Raw genomic sequence first — 21391 nt, 5'->3', positions numbered from 1 at the left:
TGGTACGAATGGAAGAGAGTTAGTTAACATTGTGCAATTTGTCTGAGCACCGAATTCCTTTAGCAAAGCTATAGATGGCAGCAAAGTGGTGCCTAGTAAGTAGAATTTTCTATTGATTTCCTCATCCCACTTCCTTATTTTGGCAGAAGCAGACAGAAAAATAACTCTTAAATCAGCACTGAGCAGATGAAGGGGTATACAAATCACACAAGCACTCCGCATAGGGTTGCCAACAGTCCCATATTATAATGGATGTCAGTTTTTAAAATAAATAATCGCCTCTCCTGTACTTAATCAGTACTGAACATCTTTTATCTCTTGTTTCAACCAGAGGCTTTGAAATCCAGGCATCCCATACCGATTTAGAGTGCTGACAAAGGGGCAGCTAGGCCAAATCTGAGTGGTATTGCAACCTGGTGCATGGGGTCACGCCACCACTCCAATTTGGTCCTGCCGCCCCTCCGTCATGCATGTCCTGTATTTCTGAAAGACAGCATAGGCAATCCTAACTCCGTATACTACAAATAGGTATCTGATCTGACATGCAGAAAATGGGCATGTGATTTATGAATTACGCTCTGTCAAATGACCAGACCCAGCAAATAAGATAATAGTATTTTGCAATACTGGCAGCTTGTGAGGCTCAATCTGTGCTTGTCAGGTACTTCAACATTCCTGTGAGGTAGATATCTATCAGATGCTTCAAAAGCCTGAGTGCCCAGGCAAGTAGAAATTTGCACTGGACCAGGAACAGAGTGCCTGGAGCCAATGACTCCTCACTCCTCTGGGCAAGCCAGAGAGCAGAACAGCCCAGAGACTGTCTTAAGTGGTGGGGAACAGGAGCCTGATGGAGGTGCATGTGGGCGGGTGCATGATGGTGAGGAGAAGGGAATCTCTTCAGTGGGTGAGAAAGGAGAAGAGCTTGAGGGGATCAATTTTAAAAGGAGGAATACGAGAGAGAGAGAGAGAGAGAGAGATGTAGAGAGAGAGGATAAAGGAGAGGAAGTAGAGAAAAAGAACACAATGTAGGGAAAGAAAGAGAAAAAGATACAAAGGGATGGAGGGAGAGAGAAGGAAACGAGGGAATAGCATTCTCTGAACAATGCAGGGAAGATACTACATGATCTCTCACAGAAAACAGAGGGAGTGAAGCCAGGGAGGGAAAAGGTTGAACAACAAAAGCAAAAGGCACAGAATAAGTCACTTTTTTCTTTAAAGTTTATTAGTTAGAAAGTTGGTTGACAGTGCTACAGTTGCATACAATTCATACAGGCCCTGATGCTTTCAGATGTAGTGAAGAAGGGTATCCACAGGGATCTGGTTATGGCTTTCTGCCCCTCAGCTACCCAGCCCCTGGGGAAGTTAGGGCAGCAGGCTATGTAGTCGACCTTATGGCAGCGGAGGATCATGCCCCCTCACCACAACCTTCCCCCAAAATGAACCTAATATGCTCCTTCCTTTCCTCACAAGCCTTCTGCCAGCAGAGAGTTCACCTGCACCAGGGGAATTTTCTACCAGCTGTCTCCAGCACTTTAAGGCCATTTTGTTTCATGAGCAGTCAGGAAAATCTGGCCCATAGTTAACCCCCCAATGCCCTGAAGTTTAAAGAAATAAAACAGTTTTGAGGGCCTGGTGGCATAGAAATTCTTCATCTGCACTAGTTGTCATAGTCCATGGGCTAACAGGTCAATTTTTCAAGTTCTGGTAAGTATTCTCTCCATTTTACAAATCGGCAAAGTGAGGCACAGAGGTTAAATGATTTGCTAAAGGTCACACCGGAAATCTGTTGCAGTTTTGGGAACAGGACACAAGATCTTGCTCTTGCCATTAATCATGTGACAAAGCATCATTTTGCACAATCCAGTTTACAAAGAATGCCATGTTCTCTGGGACTTGAGAAAGCATGAGCTTAACTACACCTGAAGATTTATAGTCATGCCTCGGAATCAGCAACATGAAAGATCAAATATATAACACTGAGTCAGCCACCTGGCCCAGGAGCTGGAAAGCACGTGTATGTTATGGCTGACTGAAAACATAACAGATAACAAGACAGTACATAATCCAGCTCATACCAAACCCATGAAGGGCCAGATCCTGTTTGCCTCATTCTAGCAAAATGCCTATTGACAACAGGGTTGTACAGTGCCAGCAAAGTGAACAGGATTCTGTCTAAAGTATATTTTTCATTAGATTTCTAGCAAACAGTGATAGTTGAGTTAACTACCAATGGTATAATGCAGACTACAGTATATTGCTGAAATCCTGGCCCCATCAAAGTGAATAGGAATTCACTCTGTTAGCTTAAAAAGGAGGATGCATTTTGGTTTAGTGGACAGGGTCCAGAAGTTGGAGTCAAGATAACTAGATTCTGTTCCTGGCTCTTCCACTGACAGCCTGTATGACCTTGGGCACGACACTTTACCTCCTTGTACCTCAGTTTCTCCATCAGTAAATGGAGATTATAATGCTCAGCCTTCTTTGTAAAGCTCACTGGGTATATGGCTAAAAATGCTACATAACAGATTATTATTACTATTTATCATTATTGTGTAACATTTAAGAATTTTTGCAGAAAGAATAGATTCAGGACACTAATAATATGACATACCCTAATGGATATATCTTAGACTTATGTTTGCACAGTGTTTGCACAGTGCCTAGCGTAATGTGCCTAGCACAGTGCCTAGCGTAATGGGGTCCTGATCTCACCTAGGGTTCCTAGTAGCTACAAAAACAACAATAATATTTAAATTGCTGTGCAGTTTCTTTACCTCGTCTGATCTGTACAAGATTACATATGTCAGATAATAAGAGATCAAAAGTAAATCAAATATATTTTATAACATAATGAGATCTGGTGTGGGGTCTGATCAACCACTTGAGCTTGAATTTGAAATCAGACTGGAAAAATTCCTTTTAAGGGCATAAGTTAACAGCACTTTTAACACACTTTAAAGACATTCACTAACCAACAGCTCCCATTAGTGTAAAGCAGCATGTCAGTATCCTACAATGGGAAAACTTTCAAAATCACTGTTCATATAGATGGTCCTATGTCAAATACACTAAAAGCTATGAATGCAACTCAGGTTACTTTCATTCAAAGAGATCATGTTGGCGTAACAAGTCATACACATATTGCCAAAGACCAAAGAAAACTCAGACCCCTCAGACATCTGTCAGGGTGGATACAACCCACCCAGGATGGGACTACTTAGTTATAGGGCTTGATTCCCTGTGTCCATTGGTCATTACTGTCCATTCCTTATCTGATGGCAGGGTGCTATGTATGGGTGCAATGCCGTCTCCCTCATTTCTCTCAGGCACTGTTTTTCTATTGGTCTTTTTGGATATCTTTTATGATTCCTGATAATTTGAGGAAATATGTTTCTTGTCCCGTCTCTCATCTGGGATATGGGAGAGAAAGTGTCTCTTTGTCTCCATCTTTCCTCTGTCCCACTGGGCTGCACAGTGGCTCCTCTCTGTATTTAGACTGCACTTGGCGCCTCCCAGTTTCCATCTTTAGTTTGTGATTCTGTGTTTGGTGAGAGTCTGCCTTAGTGTTGCACATTTCATTGAGGTGAGATCTGCTAGATGACAGTTCCGTACAAGGATCTGTAGTAATTTAGCTGGTTGCTTACACTGGGGTATAATGCAACATCAGCTGATTTGAGAACAACTGTATGTTCTCTGGCAGTGATGAAAGAAACTCTCACAGCATCTACAGATACAATATTAATAACAAGAGAATTTCTAGCTCCAAAAGATGGATCGGAAACTTTCCTATATATTGCAAAATAGCAAGCTCCATATTGTTCAGTTCAGTTTGAATTGTCCCAAAATATCATAGTTCTGTTTATACAACACATATCACTGTCAGCTTTGCTTAAACAATGACATTTTTGAAGTTCAGTTGTGCATACATAATATGTATCTTGGAAAAAGTGAAGGTCAAGGTGAACAAATTGCTAGTTTGATTTCTTACTATTTCAATGTTAATTTTAGATATTTAGGGTGCCCTGCCTGTCCCTGTCCTATGTATGTCCCTTTACATGAAGAAGCTGTGTCCTCTAATAAGGTAGGTGTAGTCAATATCATCAAGGAGCAAAACCAGCCACAACAACCGAGGTAGCAGCTGCTTCAAATACCAGCAGCCCTAGGGGTTGGGGTAAAGAGCCTGTACTTCCCCTACCTGTATTAGAAAATATGGTGGGTAAAGGATAGAGCAAAGAGCATCTGTCCCCTTCCTTCACTGCCCTGCTTCATTGCTGTGGGAAGCTGCAGGCAGGAAATATTAGATTTCAAATCCAGTTATGGAGCTGGTGTTTCCTTGCATTGATCATAAAAAATAAAGCTGGATATTGTGTTTCTGCAATGACATGAGGAAAAGTATTCATAACTAGGTAAAATATTACCCAAGCAGTGCCAGTAGGTACATGACACCATCACCCAAATGCATATCAGTTTGGGTAATAATATCATACACTTGCAAGTTACACAGGTTAGAACTGCCTAACGGCTAATTTAACTTGCGAACCTGACTTCAAAACACCTTTCCAGTTTTTCATTCAAAAATCAGTGGCGCTGCCTAGTTCACAGCTGCTTTCCCATTTTCTTCATCTTCTTCTTCACCATCTCTTTTTTTAAACCTGTGCCTCCAAGTCTTCCCATTTTCTTCCTCCCATTCAAATCCACATATCGGGAGACATCTCACTCTGTGCCAAGTCACTCGTGCTGCTGAATAACAACATTTGCATACATTCTTCTTCTGTATGATGGGATTTAGCCTCAGGTCTTATTAGTGATAATGAGAATAATAATGTTACCTCTCCTTTTGACCTGAGTGGGTTGTTCCACTCCGGAGGAGAAATGGATGAAAGAGTCAGGTATTTCATAGAGTCATAGAATCATAGAATATCAGGGTTGGAAGGGACCCCTGAAGGTCATCTAGTCCAACCCCCTGCTCGAAGCAGGACCAATTCCCAGTTAAATCATCCCAGCCAGGGCTTTGTCAAGCCTGACCTTAAAAACTTCCAAGGAAGGAGATTCCACCACCTCCCTAGGCAACGCATTCCAGTGTTTCACCACCCTCTTAGTGAAAAAGTTTTTCCTAATATCCAATCTAAACCTCCCCCACTGCAACTTGAGGCCATTACTCCTTGTTCTGTCATCTGCTACCATTGAGAACAGTCTAGAGCCATCCTCTTTGGAACCCCCTTTCAGGTAGTTGAAAGCAGCTATCAAATCCCCCCTCATTCTTCTCTTCTGCAGGCTAAACAATCCCAGCTCCCTCAGCCTCTCCTCATAAGTCATGTGTTCTAGACCCCTAATCATTTTTGTTGCCCTTCGCTGGACTCTCTCCAATTTATCCACATCCTTCTTGTAGTGTGGGGCCCAAAACTGGACACAGTACTCCAGATGAGGCCTCACCAATGTCGAATAGAGGGGAACGATCACGTCCCTCGATCTGCTCGCTATGCCCCTACTTATACATCCCAAAATGCCATTGGCCTTCTTGGCAACAAGGGCACACTGCTGACTCATATCCAGCTTCTCGTCCACTGTCACCCCTAGGTCCTTTTCCGCAGAACTGCTGCCTAGCCATTCGGTCCCTAGTCTGTAGCGGTGCATTGGATTCTTCCATCCTAAGTGCAGGACCCTGCACTTATCCTTATTGAACCTCATCAGATTTCTTTTGGCCCAATCCTCCAATTTGTCTAGGTCCTTCTGTATCCTATCCCTCCCCTCCAGCGTATCTACCACTCCTCCCAGTTTAGTATCGTCCGCAAATTTGCTGAGAGTGCAATCCACACCATCCTCCAGATCATTTATGAAGATATTGAACAAAACCGGCCCCAGGACTGACCCCTGGGGCACTCCACTTGACACCGGCTGCCAACTAGACATGGAGCCATTGATCACTACCCGTTGAGCCCGAAAATCTAGCCAGCTTTCTACCCACCCTATAGTGCATTCATCCAGCCCATACTTCCTTAACTTGCTGACAAGAATACTGTGGGAGACCGTGTCAAAAGCTTTGCTAAAGTCAAGAAACAATACATCCACTGCTTTCCCTTCATCCACAGAACCAGTAATCTCATGATAAAAGGCGATTAGATTAGTCAGGCATGACCTTCCCTTGGTGAATCCATGCTGGCTGTTCCTGATCACTTTCCTCTCATGCAAGTACTTCAAGATTGATTCTTTGAGGACCTGCTCCATGATTTTTCCAGGGACTGAGGTGAGGCTGACTGGCCTGTAGTTCCCAGGATCCTCCTTCTTCCCTTTTTTAAAGATTGGCACTACATTAGCCTTTTTCCAGTCATCCGGGACTTCCCCGGTTCGCCACGAGTTTTCAAAGATAATGGCCAATGGCTCTGCAATCACAGCCGCCAATTCCTTCAGCACTCTCGGATGCAACTCGTCCGGCCCCATGGACTTGTGCACGTCCAGCTTTTCTAAATAGTCCCTAACCACCTCTATCTCCACAGAGGGCTGGCCATCTCTTCCCCATTTTGTGATGCCCAGCGTAGCAGTCTGGGAGCTGACCTTGTTAGTGAAAACAGAGGCAAAAAAAGCATTGAGTACATTAGCTTTTTCCACATCCTCTGTCACTAGGTTGCCTCCCTCATTCAGTAAGGGGCCCACACTTTCCTTGGCTTTCTTCTTGTTGCCAACATACCTGAAGAAACCCTTCTTGTTACTCTTGACATCTCTCGCTAGCTGCAGCTCCAGGTGCGATTTGGCCCTCCTGATTTCATTCCTACATGCCCGAGCAATATTTTTATACTTTTCCCTGGTCATATGTCCAACCTTCCACTTCTTGTAAGCTTCTTTTTTATGTTTAAGATCCGCTAGGATTTCACCGTTAAGCCAAGCTGGTCGCCTGCCATATTTACTATTCTTTCGACTCATCGGGATGGTTTGTCCCTGTAACCTCAACAGGGATTCCTTGAAATACAGCCAGCTCTCCTGGACTCCTTTCCCCTTCAAGTTAGTCCCCCAGGGGATCCTGGCCATCCGTTCCCTGAGGGAGTCGAAGTCTGCTTTCCTGAAGTCCAGGGTCCGTATCCTGCTGCTTACCTTTCTTCCCTGCGTCAGGATCCTGAACTCAACCAACTCATGGTCACTGCCTCCCAGATTCCCATCCACTTTTGCTTCCCCCACTAATTCTACCTGGTTTGTGAGCAGCAGGTCAAGAAAAGCACCCCCCCTAGTTGGCTCCTCTAGCACTTGCACCAGGAAATTGTCCCCTACGCTTTCCAAAAACTTCCTGGATTGTCTATGCACCGCAGTATTGCTTTCCCAGCAGATATCAGGAAAATTAAAGTCACCCATGAGAATCAGGGCATGCGATCTAGTAGCTTCCGTGAGCTGCCGGAAGAAAGCCTCATCTACCTCATCCCCCTGGTCCGGTGGTCTATAGCAGACTCCCACCACGACATCACCCTTGTTGCTCACACTTCTAAACTTAATCCAGAGACACTCAGGTTTTTCTACAGTTTCATACAATTTCTATGATGCAGTTTTGTTTATTTACAAAGATTATATATAACATTTGGTTTCCCTGAAAACAGGAAGAATCCAACAGCAGGGAGACAGTTCCTTTGCTCGCTGATCCAAACATGCCTTTCCAGCTAGCTATCTTAAATGCTTTCCCTTTCATTGCCTTCCAGCCAGCTATCTTAATGAGAGGTGGGCGATCACACCCAACAACTCCAACAAGGTTTAACCCAATTCACAGCAATATATATGAGTACCTGCAGAACAGTATAAGAATATAGAGCTTGAGTCTAATCCCTTGAAGTTAATGGTTGTTGACTTCAATGAAGTAGGTCCCCAGAGCTCAGTCCTGCAAAATGCTGAGCTGTATGGTCCCAATCCAGTAAAGCATGTGACCTCAACTGGATTACTCACATGCTTAAAGTTTAAATTTGTGCTTTAGTGCTTTGCTGGATCAGAGCCAGAGTGCTCAGCACTTTACAGAACGGAGGCCGCAATCTCTTATTTTTCACCCACCAAAATTACAAAGAAGTGTTCATGGCTTGATGTTCTTGTGTAAGTTACATTTTAAGCAATAGTTAAAGGGGATTGACGCAGAATCAGGAGCTCTCACAGCATCAACCAAAGAGGAGTGAAAGGATTCGGAGAACACTGCTTACCCAAGCTAGAGAGAAGAGAGGGAGCAGAGGGGCTCAGCTTCTTACCCCCATTCCCCTATGTAAACTCCAGATTTGAAATGCACATGGGATGCATACATTATTCATGATATGGTTTCTGAATATAAAGATGCCAATGGATTTTCCTCTCTTCAAACAAGCAATCAAAAATGGTTTAGCTGATATCTAACTTATTTTAAAGGTCATAAGTGGATATTTTGAAAAGAAAGCCCTCAGGTTCAATGGGTAATTTTCCTTGAAAATAATAAACTCCAAATTAAATGGCAAAAAGCAATTAATGATTGAAGTGATAATATACTCTGAAACCTTCTAAAGGTTAAGAGGTAATTTAAACTAAGTACCTACAAGCATATTAACTGAGTTACTATCTTCTCCCTTATAAATGATAACATTAATGACCTCATTAGTTAGCTTTTACATTGGGAAAGAAAAATACTGAAAAATGCAAATATACAGGAGAAGCACAATACATGTATATGTGATTTTGCTGCAGCATAGTGTGTAGTGAAAACTATTTCAATGATACACAATCAAATGTCCTTTTAAAGAGCACAGAACTTTAAGTACAAATGGGAACGAATGTATCAAAATGCCTTTTGGAGAATGATTAAAATTTTCAAGGACAATGTTGGCCAACCCCAAATGTCATTGCAGATATTCAGTGACTCCATGAATAAACCCTATAACAAGAACTTACCACTGTGTTTATGTAATAATCCTTTATAATTATTATTACTGAGACATTGATAAAGTGCTCTTCATCTAAAAACTTTTCAAAGGGCATTACAAACTAGGAGTTTTGTGCTCCCCTATGTGAAACTACCCGTATAAGGCAGTAACTTAGTTTCCACATCAAGAAATGGGAATGACTTGAGTTTCAAATCAGTTACCTGGATTTTTTTTCCACTAAGAGTGGGACCATGGAAGATTTCAGGGGTTTCAATTTCATAGATTTCCTGAGATCCATGCAGATCTCAGGGGAAATAGTGAAGGCAAGAAGCTTCCCCTTTTTAACAGAAACATCCTTTGTCCCCATCAAGAGGATTTTCATCTTTCCTTTTTTAAAATGGCACTCTCTAGCCGTTTTCCTTGAAGATGGCCTTGAAAATGTGAACCAAGATGACCCAGTGCAAATATTACTACGACTCCAGGGAACATGCAGCTTGGCTTCACTGCAGCAAGAGGCTGCGGGCGAGGAAACCTAAAGATTCCATTTATCCCATCTTTCACACACGTACACACCCCTTTTATGCATAATAAGTCAATCAAGTCTGGGGTATATCCCACACTATCAGCTCGTTGACCAGCCTTCAAAAATCTTAGAAAAGCCCTAAACATGAGAATGGGATCAGGATTGTCAATAATTGGTTATATTTTATGTGTTGTTTTTTTTAAACCCTGTACCACAGGCCCATCCAAAATATTAAGGCAATTAAAATATTAACTTCTGAGTCTAAGACTGAGCTGGCTGCTGCTCATTCAAGGACTTGGCTGCATTTCTCCATTGCTGTAAAATCTAGGGTCTGAGCAGCAGGGGCTACAAGGCATCTCTATGCCTGCAAAAAGGCCCTGTTTTCCCCTTTACATAGATGTCACCTCTCTTGATAGATACACCATCCATTACCACAATTCTCCAGCATCGGATCTGAGTTAATAGCATTAGTGACTGTCCAGTAGATGTCACTGTTCAGTAATGCAAGCCATAACCACAGGCTCCTGAGCAAAACACAGCCTCTCTCCTGTGCTTTGATAACCTGGGGAACAAGACACATCAGTCTATGATTCTAAAACAAGTCTCCAACTTAGGAGCCAACCTCTGATTGAAAATTCTAAATTTTAAACAAAAGATGCATTACTTCATAAGGTATGTGATGTTTCATTCATTAAACTACCGTATTTTTCCAGACATGGGCTCTCACAAAGCATATAAAAAAATCATTGCAAAAACTGAACTTTGTTATATCATTAAGTGGAATTTTTTTACACTGGCATCAATGTAGTATTGATGATTTATATGTATGTTACTCTGATGAACCTGAAACTTTGAATGAATGAACTAACTGTCCTGGGTTCGCTATAAGCAGAGAAACAATAAACAGTTTTTACAGAAAAAAACACTCCATTTCTAATCCAACCATTCCTGTTTTAAAAGAGAATTTTTAAATGCAGTTGTCAACAATGGAAATCTTGCTGTCATGAGATTCTGGCCACATTCAAACTAGAAAATACACACCTTCCATTTTCAGTTCTGACCTGGCAGCAAAACTATCTGGGTGTACTTGGATCTAGCAATTCAAATTTGGCTTTCTACCTTGCCCTGGCTCTGAAATTTGTAGGGGTTTGAATTCAAGGGTCTGATTTTGTCCTATTGCTATATAATTGGTTGAATATATTAACAGTAATTTATATGAACCAACCAATATAGTTTAGGATAAACATATTTGATGAACTACTAAAATAACTATCAACATTCTTTTTTTCTTAACTATAATCCGATTTCTTGTATATCTATGTATTTAGCTATCATTTTACAATTAAGGTGTGGTTTTATTTGAATAATATTGTATTATCTTTATCATGCCTTGAGTATATAACATCAAATCAATGGCTCCATCTATACAGTTCTGTTGAACCTAGTTTTAATTCAAGTACAGGCCTGGCCTAAAGATCCAGTTCTGTGAAGTGCTGAGCATGTCCTCAAGGGGCTCAGAACCACACCAGATCATGCTCTAACACATGCTCAAGAGAAAACCAGATGAAGGTCTGCGAAGGAAAGACACTCCTTTATTTCCTGTTGTAGTTAAAAAGAGCGAACAGTCAAATACAGGTTTGTTGGAGACTTCATTTTGCTCTAAATTCTTGAATATATACTCCCTCTCTGGCACCTAATCTGACGGTGTAATATCTTTTGTTGTATGTTTTGACTAGACAACTAATCTGTCATTGAGTCTGTGATGTTTGTCCTGGCTTGGGTTCATTTACTATAAAGAAAGCTACAATTACATGATTTTCTCTGTTGGTTCTGCTGTGCTGATTAGCACAAAATAGTCTTTAATATGTCTCAGCCCTGCTGTTATGTATCATGAAAATCAGATATGGTGAGAACTATTCTCATCTTGTCCCTTCCCCTACCAGTAAAGAATTGTTTCTTATAGTATACTTTTGAGTGTTTTGTCCAATCCTGCCTTTAACAACTCCAGCAATGGGGCTTTCATGTTGTGATTTGCCTATTCTTTGCCTTACTGGTGTTCTTTTACTGGCCTTCTCAGCCCAGGGGATATTTTCTCAAAATTCCAAACAAGCAGAACTGATTTTAAAACCAGCTGGAGCTTCAGTGTAGACAAGGCTTTGGAGATAAGAACTGTTGTTATAACTAGTTTAGTTAAATCTGCTTTGAGCAGGTCTTACTAAGCACGTTATAAGAATGGCGCCTGCTGCTGGAGACTTGTGTACCCTGTGCTTCCAAATACTTTTGAAATGGATTTGAATATTTTGATGAATTTCCCCCGTGTAGACAAGAGTGGCAGTCATTCTAAAAATTGTGGAAAGAGCAGCAAATGTTGCCATTACAGTAGCATGTGTTGAAACATGAAAATGGAGCAAAAGTTTGCATATTAACTTATCAAAAGTGATTTGTTTAAATTTAATTCAGGTCAAACCAAGACTCACTCTTCTCTAACAAAAAATGGATGGTGAAATATAGCTCATTTCCTGCAAGTGAAAATGCATCCTGGAAAAGTCATCTGATCTCTTTGTGCATCAGTTCACTCTCTGTAAAATGAGAGTAACAACATTTCCTTTGCCTCTCTTGTCTAGTTAGCAAAGCACTTAAGCAGATGCTTAAACTTAAGCATGTGTCTGTGTTCTTCTGAAATCGAGGCTCACAGTTTAAGGCCAAAAGGGGCCTGTATATCATCTAGTCTGACCTCCTGTATATCAGACTGAACACTCTTTGGGTCAGAGACAGTCTGTACCATGCCTAGAACAAAAGAATCCTGCTCTTGGTCAAGGTCTCTTAATCATAGAATATCAGGGTTGGAAAGGACCACACGAGATCATCTAGTCCAACCCCCTGCTCAAAGCAGGACCAATCCAGATCCCTAAATAGTCCCCTCAAGGATTGAACTCACAACCCTGGGTGTAGCAAGCCCATGCTCAAACCACTGAACTATTCCTCCCCCGATGGTACTACTGTAATACAAATAACACATTAAAAAAAGAATAGCCCTGATTTCCAGTATCTTGTTCTTACCCACTAAACCAGACTCCTCCTATTTCTCCTTGATACAATGTCCCTTACAAAATGCACTTTTGAATTGTATGATGAAAGGCCATTATTTCCATACACATTAAAGCTTGCTTTTATCTCTCTTGAGAAATAAACAAGCTTGACACTACTCTGATTTTAAAACTTTGCTGTTTGTAAAAAGAGTCTTACCAAAAAAAAATTTAAAAAAAAATTGCCAGCAAAGCAGGTCTGTGATCTAATTCTGAACATGGCATTTCTTTCATTTTACATCAATAATATTCATGACTAGTACTTAGATCCCAAGCCGTGTTCCAGGATTGAAAAAGAAACGCTAGGAGGGAAATTTTGCATTTCTGCTGCAGATGTGATTTAATCCTGGCATCGAAGTTTCTTCTGTCTGAAAAAAACTTACTCAAGCTAGGAAAAAAACAAAACAAGGCAGGAAATTTTTTATTCTCAGTGAATTAAAAAAAAGAAAAAAAAGTTTGCAAAAACCCCTTCCCCCTGGAGACACTTTAGGAAAATGTTGCTACCCCAGCCCTTGGCATAACCTATCCCAGCCCTGTGAGGCTGCTGCAGCACCATTAGCTAAACTCCCACCCTGCCTCCTCCGGTGGCTCCTCACGCCCTTGCCACATTTCTCCTCCCTGCAAAGCAGCTCCCAAACTGCCCTGATCAAAATGCTGGAGCCTCGGCTGCACCCCCTCTCCCCACCACCATACACTGTCCTCAGCCCATCTTCTTCCATTTAAGGACTGCAGCCTTTACCCCTCTCCGATCCTTTCCTCCTCTCTGCGGCTGGCTTGTGCGCCTCCAGCTCTCCCTGTCCGCCTCCCTGTTGGGAACAAGCCTCCCCCCGGAAGAGACACAATCCAAGGCACCCAGGCAGCAGCAGGCCCCACTGCAATGTAACTTTCTCTGCTATTCCTCAGCTCACGAATCCATCCCCTTCTGCCCGCTCATCGTCCCCCCTCCCCCTTGAAGGGTCTTTGGGAGGGCGGAGCCTGGGCGGGGCTGATGCTTCAAGGGGGAGTTTGACACCCCCTTGCCTGTGCGGCCCCCCCCAAGCCTCTCAGGCTCCAAGAATGTCCCGGCCAGCCCCGCAATTGCTGAGCCTGCGGCGGGGTCCCGCCCGGTGAGCAGGAGGCGGTGGGAGGGGAAAGCAGCCGCGCGCCCTGCCCGCCTTGAAGCCCATTGCGTGGCAGCGCCAGCCGGCCGCCTCCCTGCGCCCACACAGCCCCCTGCCGGCAGCGCCCGGGCGCGGGGGGCCGGAGCAGGGGCCACGCGAGCCTCCCTGCCCCGCACCGCCCCCGCCTGGCTCCGCCAGCCCCGTCCGCCCTGCGCCGCTGCCGGAGGGGGGAGTTCCCCGCGCGTCTGGGAGCCGGAGGATCCGAGCGAGCCCTTGGCACAGCGGGTCAGGACCCGCCTCTCCCGGCCCGCGGGCTGCCCCCCGCCCCGCTGCTGAGCGCTGCTGGCTGGCCGGTGCCTTTCCAGCCCCGCGGAGCATCGCCGCGGCTGCCTGCCCCGCTGCAGCTGGGAGCGGCGCGGCTGGCTGAGCGCCTCCGCCGGACTGGGAGTTGGCCGTCGGGCGGCTGCCTTGTGCCCGGCACCTTCTCACCTGACAAGGGCAGCTTCCCCCGGCAGACAGACCGGACCTGGCTCATCCCTGCCTCCAGCTCGCCCGGGCTTCGCCGCGCTGCGCGGTCCCTCCGAGCTGCCACGTGAACCAGGTAACGGGGGTCTTCTCAATGCGGGGGCTCCGCTACAGGAACTCGTGCTGGCAAGTTTCGCGGGGCAGCGTGCGTGGGAATGGGAGAGCGGTTCTGCCAAACCCCCCGGAGCAGAAAGGGCTTCGGAGACTTTGTAGCTTCTTGCAGGCTGGACGGGGTCCGATTTCAAGTTGACACTGACATGTTGGGTACATTGTTCCGCACGCAAAAAGTACAGTGCAACATAGGTTTGTTTTTTTAAACTAGCGAGTCAGGCTATGAATGAAAGCAGACCTTCCTAGGGCGAGATCCTGCTCCCGTTGAAGTCAATGGGAGCTTTGCTGTTCACTTCACAGGGAGTAGCATCTGGCACCTTACCACCAAAGTCTCCATATTGTCCTTTATTTTAAAGCACGTGATCTTTCCTAATAATCGCGGAGGGGGGGTGGGGAATTAAGCACTGTGATCTACCTGTATATTGTTAATTATCATCATCGAGCTAGTGTGATGTGGACTGCATGAGCCACAAAGAAAGGACAACCTCTGGTCCAAAGAGCCTACCACCTAAAGAGACACAGAGGAGACAGGATACCTTGTGCACCACTTTCTAGGTTTTCCTCCTACGTTTTTGGTCTTTTGTAGGTCAGAGGTGATGTGAATACATTCAGATGATGGGTACAAATACATACAGACATACTCTTCTGCCAGAAAATAAGCTTCATGGCAGAGGATTATTTTTCTTAAATAAATTAAAAAAGTAAACAAACTTTAATGTGGTCTGCATGGTTCATTTCATTTTAAGACCGTTTCCTACATTCCCTGCTGGTAAAAATGCAGTATTAATTTTATTGCCTGTACATGAAGTGAATTCACTGACTTGGCATGTAGCCAAAAGAAAAAAGTAAATAGCTGTCAGAATTCATTTGGCAGCAACTGTGAGAAATGATCATAACCATACAAATGCTATTGGATTCAGACTTAATGATCCATTGTGGATTTAAAAAAATATTCCTCTAACTTTTGGAGAGTAGTGATTAGTTCTGTACTGTAATCGGAAGTGGGAGGATGCTACAGTGCTACGTTAGAAATATGTAATTGTCAGAGAAGGAGGCTGGGAGCCAGGCTGTGTTCCTCAGGTCTTGCTGAGTGACCTTTAGCAAGTCACTTGCAGGCAAAATTTTAAATGTGGCTGCTTCTTTTAAGCAGCACAGATTTTGGGTACACAATTTGGGATTATTTGGTACTAATATGCCTGCAGCTGTCATTGACTATAGTTGGAATTGTGGATGCTTAGCATCTCTGTAAATCAGGCACAAGGTGTCTCCTTTCGGGCACCTGAGCACTGATGCACCAAAAATCCCTGGCCATTTTTGACAAAATTTTAACCTCTTGATGTCTCATTTTACTCATCTGTTAATTAGGTGTTTCAATACTACTTATGTAACTTCCCAAGGGCCTCAATCCTGCAAAGGCTTATTCAGATACTTAACTTTAATGTGAGTTGTCCCACTGAATGCATAAACTTAAGCATGTGTAAGTCTTTGCAGGATCAGGGAACCAACTGGTAAGGATTAAATACATGTTTTCCTTTCCCCTGTTGCTGCTGTGTGAAAGACCAACACAAACAACAGAGGAAAATGATTGACTAACTTACTACATGGGGTGGGGGGGGGAGAGGGACATTGAAACTGGCTATACAGTGCTGGCAAATGAACATAGTAAACAAAATGGAATATTTATTCTCTAATCTGTCCATTGTGGCAATTCTAGATACTATTTGTAATATTAATAGGGAAAACATTTTGAGGTAGAAGTGTGATTTATGTGAACAGTGTCTCATTGCTTTGAGATTCTTGGAAGAAAAGCACTACAGAGAGTGAAACTGATTATTATTTATTTTATTAGTTTAATATTATTGAATTTTTATTTTCCTCCTTGTTATGATTTAACCAGGGACCTTCATCTTCATGACAGAAGAGAGCGTCATGGCCTTTAGGATTCAAGTTTTTACTAGGCTGAGGATTGACCAGGACTGAAAGATTCTGGGTTACTCATAAATCTCCCCAAACTAACGCATACACACACACGCAGTCCCTCTCTCCTTATTGCTACCGTTATTGGTTGTGAGTAAAAAAAATGGCATCCAGCCTTACTTGCACTGGGATGATATGGGCACTTCTCTCCTTCCTCTGTGCTGCTGCCTCCTGCATAGGATTCTTTATGCCCTACTGGCTGTTGGGGTCTCAGCTGGAGAAGTCAGTGTCCTTTGGCACTTTCCGGAGGTGTTCCTATCCAGTGCGGGATGAGAGCCGCCAGACTACAGTGATGGTAGAGCAGTGTGGTCGCTACGCATCCTTCCAGGCCATCCCAAGTGCTGAGTGGAGGATCTGCACCGTGGTGACAGGGCTGGGCTGTGGCCTCCTCCTTTTGGTGGCGCTGACAGCACTCATGGGCTGCTGTGTGTCCGAGCTCATCTCCAGAACTGTGGGCCGGGTAGCAGGGGGCATCCAGTTCCTGGGAGGTAAGTCACAAGCTTCTGATTCCTGTACTGTGCTTGTACAGTGACTGCATTATTTTCTCCATTCTTACGATAGCACCTCTGCAGGTTGCAGTCAACCTTGTTCATTCTCATGTACTGAAGTTCCTGCCAGGCTGGCATTTAACCTTTCAGAAAGTATGCTGCATTAAATCACTTAAAACTATTATTAGGTTGTGAGAGTACAATTAAATTGTAAGCCCCCTGGGGAAGGGATTGTCTTTTGCCTTCTGTTTTCACAGTACTGTTGACTTCAGTAGGGCACTGCATCAGGACATGGGTGTACCCACTTGGATCCAACTGCAGGGTCAAACCCCAGATTCCAACTGGAGAATCTTTATTTCAGAATAGAGTGATCCAAAGCCAGAAAGAATACAGCTTGACTCTCAGGTTCTAGGTGGAGTTTGCAGTGCTGACAGTTAAGGGGAAATTTTTTTTCTTATAGATTGAGATCAAATTTGACCTCAAAGTTCCTGAGATATTAAACTTGGAACCCCACAATGCTATGCTTATAGAGTCATTTTTCAGAGTAAATCACCACTGTATTGTTGTAAGTGGTGCTGGAGCATTGCATATGTTTTAGCAACACTTTCCTCTTGAATAACCATTCAGATGAATGAGATTTTAGGCTGTACTATTTATAGTGAGGTTGTGTATTTCAGTGGCATTCAGTGCAGAAACCGTCACAGCTGCAATGTTTCACATGTCCTGTGATAGCCATTTCTAGGAGTGCAAATTCAGAAAGCATAGTTGTGTGCTTCATTGGGACTTGTAATTCCCTCCCCTCCAAACAGGGCTCACACAATAACGAAGTGGAAATAAATTTTTACGTGTATCACTGCAAACAAGACTGCACTACACAGTTTAAAGTTGAAAATCAGGGGAAAGGAAAGGAAGACTATCTGGGCCTTGGCCTCAGCTAGTGTAAGTTGTAGCTTCATTAAGGAGCTCATTTACCTCAGCTGAGAATCTGACCCAAAGCTTTGAAGTAATTTCTATACTCAGAAATAAACTGACACTGTTACTTCAGCCTTCTGTCTGCTGGTTGACCTACAGGCATTTCTGTATTTAATATGGCTCACAATCTGGAAGAAAATAGCAACGCCTTGAGAGAGAATTGTGACGGTAACGTACGGTTCCAAAAGCCCACTTTGTCATGAAATTCCACCCTCTCCCCCACCCGCAGGCAGAAAGATGGAGAGATATTTGATTAAATAATTAATATGTGTGATCCCACTCAGACTGGTTATTTTCACTTCCACCCACCACAAAGGCTTCACTCCTGCTTGCTTTTTAGCCACTGTTTTCTGTTTTCAATTTGTCTCTGATCAGATGATTTTAATTTTAGTTGATCCATTTTTTGTGGCAGCATTCCCCCTTTCTGCAGGCTTGCCGGCTGGGCTGCTCCTGCGTCTGATTACAACCATGCTAGTGAAATATGACAACCTCCACTGTCAATATTGAGGGAAGGGGAACAGGAGGAGTGGAAAACTCACAAATCTTTGTGGCTTTGTCTTGTGCTGTAAGTATGCCACCCCTCTCTGACTGCTGATGGAGACTTGGAATCAAATGTGATGAGGGAAGAGGCATCCTTAAGGTTACAGTGCAAGCCAACGGAATTTTCCAGCATAGACTGCAATACAATTTTCCACGGAGGGGTGGACATAAGTGTTCAGAGTTTATTTTCAGTAGATGCAATCCAAAAGATCAGTGATCTTGTGATACGAAACGAAAATCACAGAGAGCTTTACTTACAGTTCAGAAATTATTTACACAGCATGTGTAATTTCCTCCTCTACTGGGTTTCAGGGTTATCCCTAATATCGCGCAGCAATGCTGTAAAATGCGCAAGAAATGAACTAATTGAGAAACCATAACTTCTGAAGGTACATAAAACAACTTAAGACATTAGGGGTGCGGGAGGGTGTGGTGGGTCAGTAACTTGGACAAGTTAAAGGGACGCTGTCAAGGTAAAGAACATGGGTCAGATCCTTAGCTGGTGTAAAGCTGCATAGCTTCATAGTCTTAAGGACAATGGAGCTATGCTGATTTACACCAGCTGAAGATTTATCCCAATTTCCTCCCCCAAAACTTTACTATTACTCTACATATATATTACTAATCAAAACCTAGATTATTGAAAGGAAAAGTATGTTAACAGTTTTATGCTGTTTGATTATTTTTTGCTGTTCACTCAGTTTGGCAGTAATTCTAGATCAGTCAGTTTCACTTTCTGTTTATAGACGCTTTCACCTTCTGATTCTCCTGCATCAGCACACTTGTTGTGTCTACTGTCAACAACTCAGGGGGAGTGTTTGAATGTAAAAGAATTTTAACTGACGTTAAACACAAACATAAAAACAATAGATTTTCTAGCTCATGGGTTTTGATAGGTACGACAGTTATGGGCACTAAGTGTTTTAAAATGCACTAACTTGGGTGAATAAACTAACTGGCCAAATGTCTTGTAGTGGGAGACATAAGGGCAGGTGAGAACACTATACAGTTCGGATACAGAGGTTGGGAGGGGACCAATATTGACAAATTGATCTGATTGTCCTGCTCTGGTATTAGAGGCTTTTTCTCTGCTATTGAGATGATGTGGGTGGGCACTCGTAGACACAGGGCCTGATTCTCCTCTCACCTGAGTGCAAATCAGGAGTAACTCCAGGGAGGTCAGTGGAGTAACCCCTGCGTAAAACCAGCTAAGCCTTCCCTAGTGAAATGGTGCTAAGGTTTTACAGGTGGGGTTTCACAGAGTTGTTGCTGTATGTGGAAACCAAGAGTCAGTTACTCATGGGTGCTTATTGTAAACCAAGTCCTCTCCTAAAAAATGAATGGTAGAACTTGTATGAAACTGCAAACGCCACAGACTAGGAACAGCTGTTTAGAAATTGGTTTGTTAGGCATTAAAGAGGCTCATTTACGGTTTCAGAGGATCCTGAGAGTGGGGTCTGTATATATTTTAAAACAATACTAGGATACTATGCTCTGGGGTTCTTTAACTTTTTCAGTCTTAACACAGAGATTGCCTTGTGGACTCTTCCCTCCCATTCTCAATCACATGAACCACTTTCCATCCTATTTACGATATCACTGCAGTAATTACAACAATTGCTTACATGGAAAAGTAACATTAGGAAAGTGTTTAATGTATATTTAGTTTCTTCTTATGCAATTAGCTGCCAGAAACAAGGAAAAGGAGCCAGCACCATTTGGCCAGCCAGTTCTCTGTTGACCATCAGTGGCGCATAGACCATAGTTTGAGAGCTGCTACTGCTGTAGCTCAGTGGTTCTCAAAGCTGGTCCGCCGCTTGTTCAGGGAAAGCCCCTGGCGGGCCAGACCGGTTTGTTTACCTGCTGCGTCCGCAGGTTCGGCCGATCGCGGCTCTCACTGGCCGCGGTTCGCCGCTCCAGGCCAATGGGAGCTGCAGGAAGGGCGGCCAGCATGTCCCTTGGCCCGCGCCGCTTCCCGCAGCCCCCATTGGCCTGGAACGGTGAACCGCGGCCACTGGGAGCTGCAATCGGCTGAACCTGCGGACGCGGCAGGTAAACCGGTCTGGCCCACCAGGGACTTTCCCTGAACAAGCGGCGGACCAGCTTGGAGAACCACTGCTGTAGCTGATACTTTACAAGCACTTTTGCTGTATTGCTTCTGAGTACTGATAACCAATGTGAAAGTTATACTGTTTATAACCTCTTGAGGGCACAGTTATGTAGATGCATACAGTCTTCACTGAGAACAGTACGTGCAATGTATCTAGCTGGTTTACTGTGAATGTTTGGAAGATTGAGAAACATATCATGTACCTATAATAGACTGTATTGAAAGGTATGACTTGATTGGCAAAAAGTAAAGAGCATGATTGGCAAAAAGTAAAGTTTAACAAGTCTACAGCAAACTGTACTCTAATTATCTATCCTCTTTTCTTTTCTTTGCAATTTGGTAGATATGACATACTAATGTGATGAATAATTTCACTCTTTGAATGAAGAGCAATCAAATTAAAAGCAAAATGAACTGAAAGGTTACCCAGTTTTATTACAAGCAGTGTAGCAAAAGATACAAGTATTTCACATACTGTAAATTTAAAGACCATTATGCTAGCAAGGTGACTTCATAAAAAGGGTTGGCACACAAAAGAGAAGGACTGAAATCGGCTCTTACTTAAGCAAAACTCTCTTTGACTCTATGTTGAGCCATATTCAGGAGTGAGTGAAATGATTACCCACCATCTTTGACACATATCTGAATTAAATCCATTGGTCTTAATTGATGCATGTTGTCACAGGTCCTGGCGAGCGACCCTTTTTGGCTGTCCGCTAGGAATGCCAAAGGGACTCCAAGCCTTTGAACTCTGAATTGCCAAAGGTGTTTTAAGCTCCTGGAGCCTGAACGGAGTCCAGCCACGGCCCCAACCTTACGCATGCTCACAGGGCCCGGACCTTCTATCTGGCATTCCCCCTCTGCTGTCCAACCACCTACCCCTGCTGGCTGACCCTTCAGATTCCCAGTACTCAAACACACCCTCCCCCAGAACTCCACCCCCAAGGTATGATGCTTCTGGTTTACCATTTGAACTCCCTCAGGGGCACACGTATTTGTGAAGGTCTCTCTCTCTCAGTCACTCACTCTTACTTTGTTCAATTTATCAAACTTTATGCTCTTTATATTTCATCATGTAAAGCACAGGAGAATACAGATCACACCAAA

General features: G+C 43.5%; 1 protein-coding gene across 1 annotated transcript in view; it reads left to right on the top strand.

Annotated features, from left to right (window-relative positions):
- Nucleotides 1-13728: 13728 nt before the first annotated feature.
- LHFPL6 (LHFPL tetraspan subfamily member 6) overlaps nt 13729-21391 on the top strand; it is a 223448-nt gene continuing 215785 nt past the window's right edge. Inside the window, exons 1-2 of the mRNA XM_077806670.1 lie at nt 13729-14162; nt 16095-16662. Coding sequence (XP_077662796.1) covers nt 16278-16662 — 385 coding nt within the window. The 5' untranslated portion in view covers nt 13729-14162; nt 16095-16277. The remainder of the gene's footprint in view (nt 14163-16094; nt 16663-21391) is intronic.

Source organism: Eretmochelys imbricata, chromosome 1 (assembly GCF_965152235.1).
Source record: "Eretmochelys imbricata isolate rEreImb1 chromosome 1, rEreImb1.hap1, whole genome shotgun sequence".
Classification (NCBI taxonomy): Eukaryota; Metazoa; Chordata; order Testudines; family Cheloniidae; genus Eretmochelys; species Eretmochelys imbricata.
This window is presented reverse-complemented; position numbering and strand designations above follow the sequence as displayed.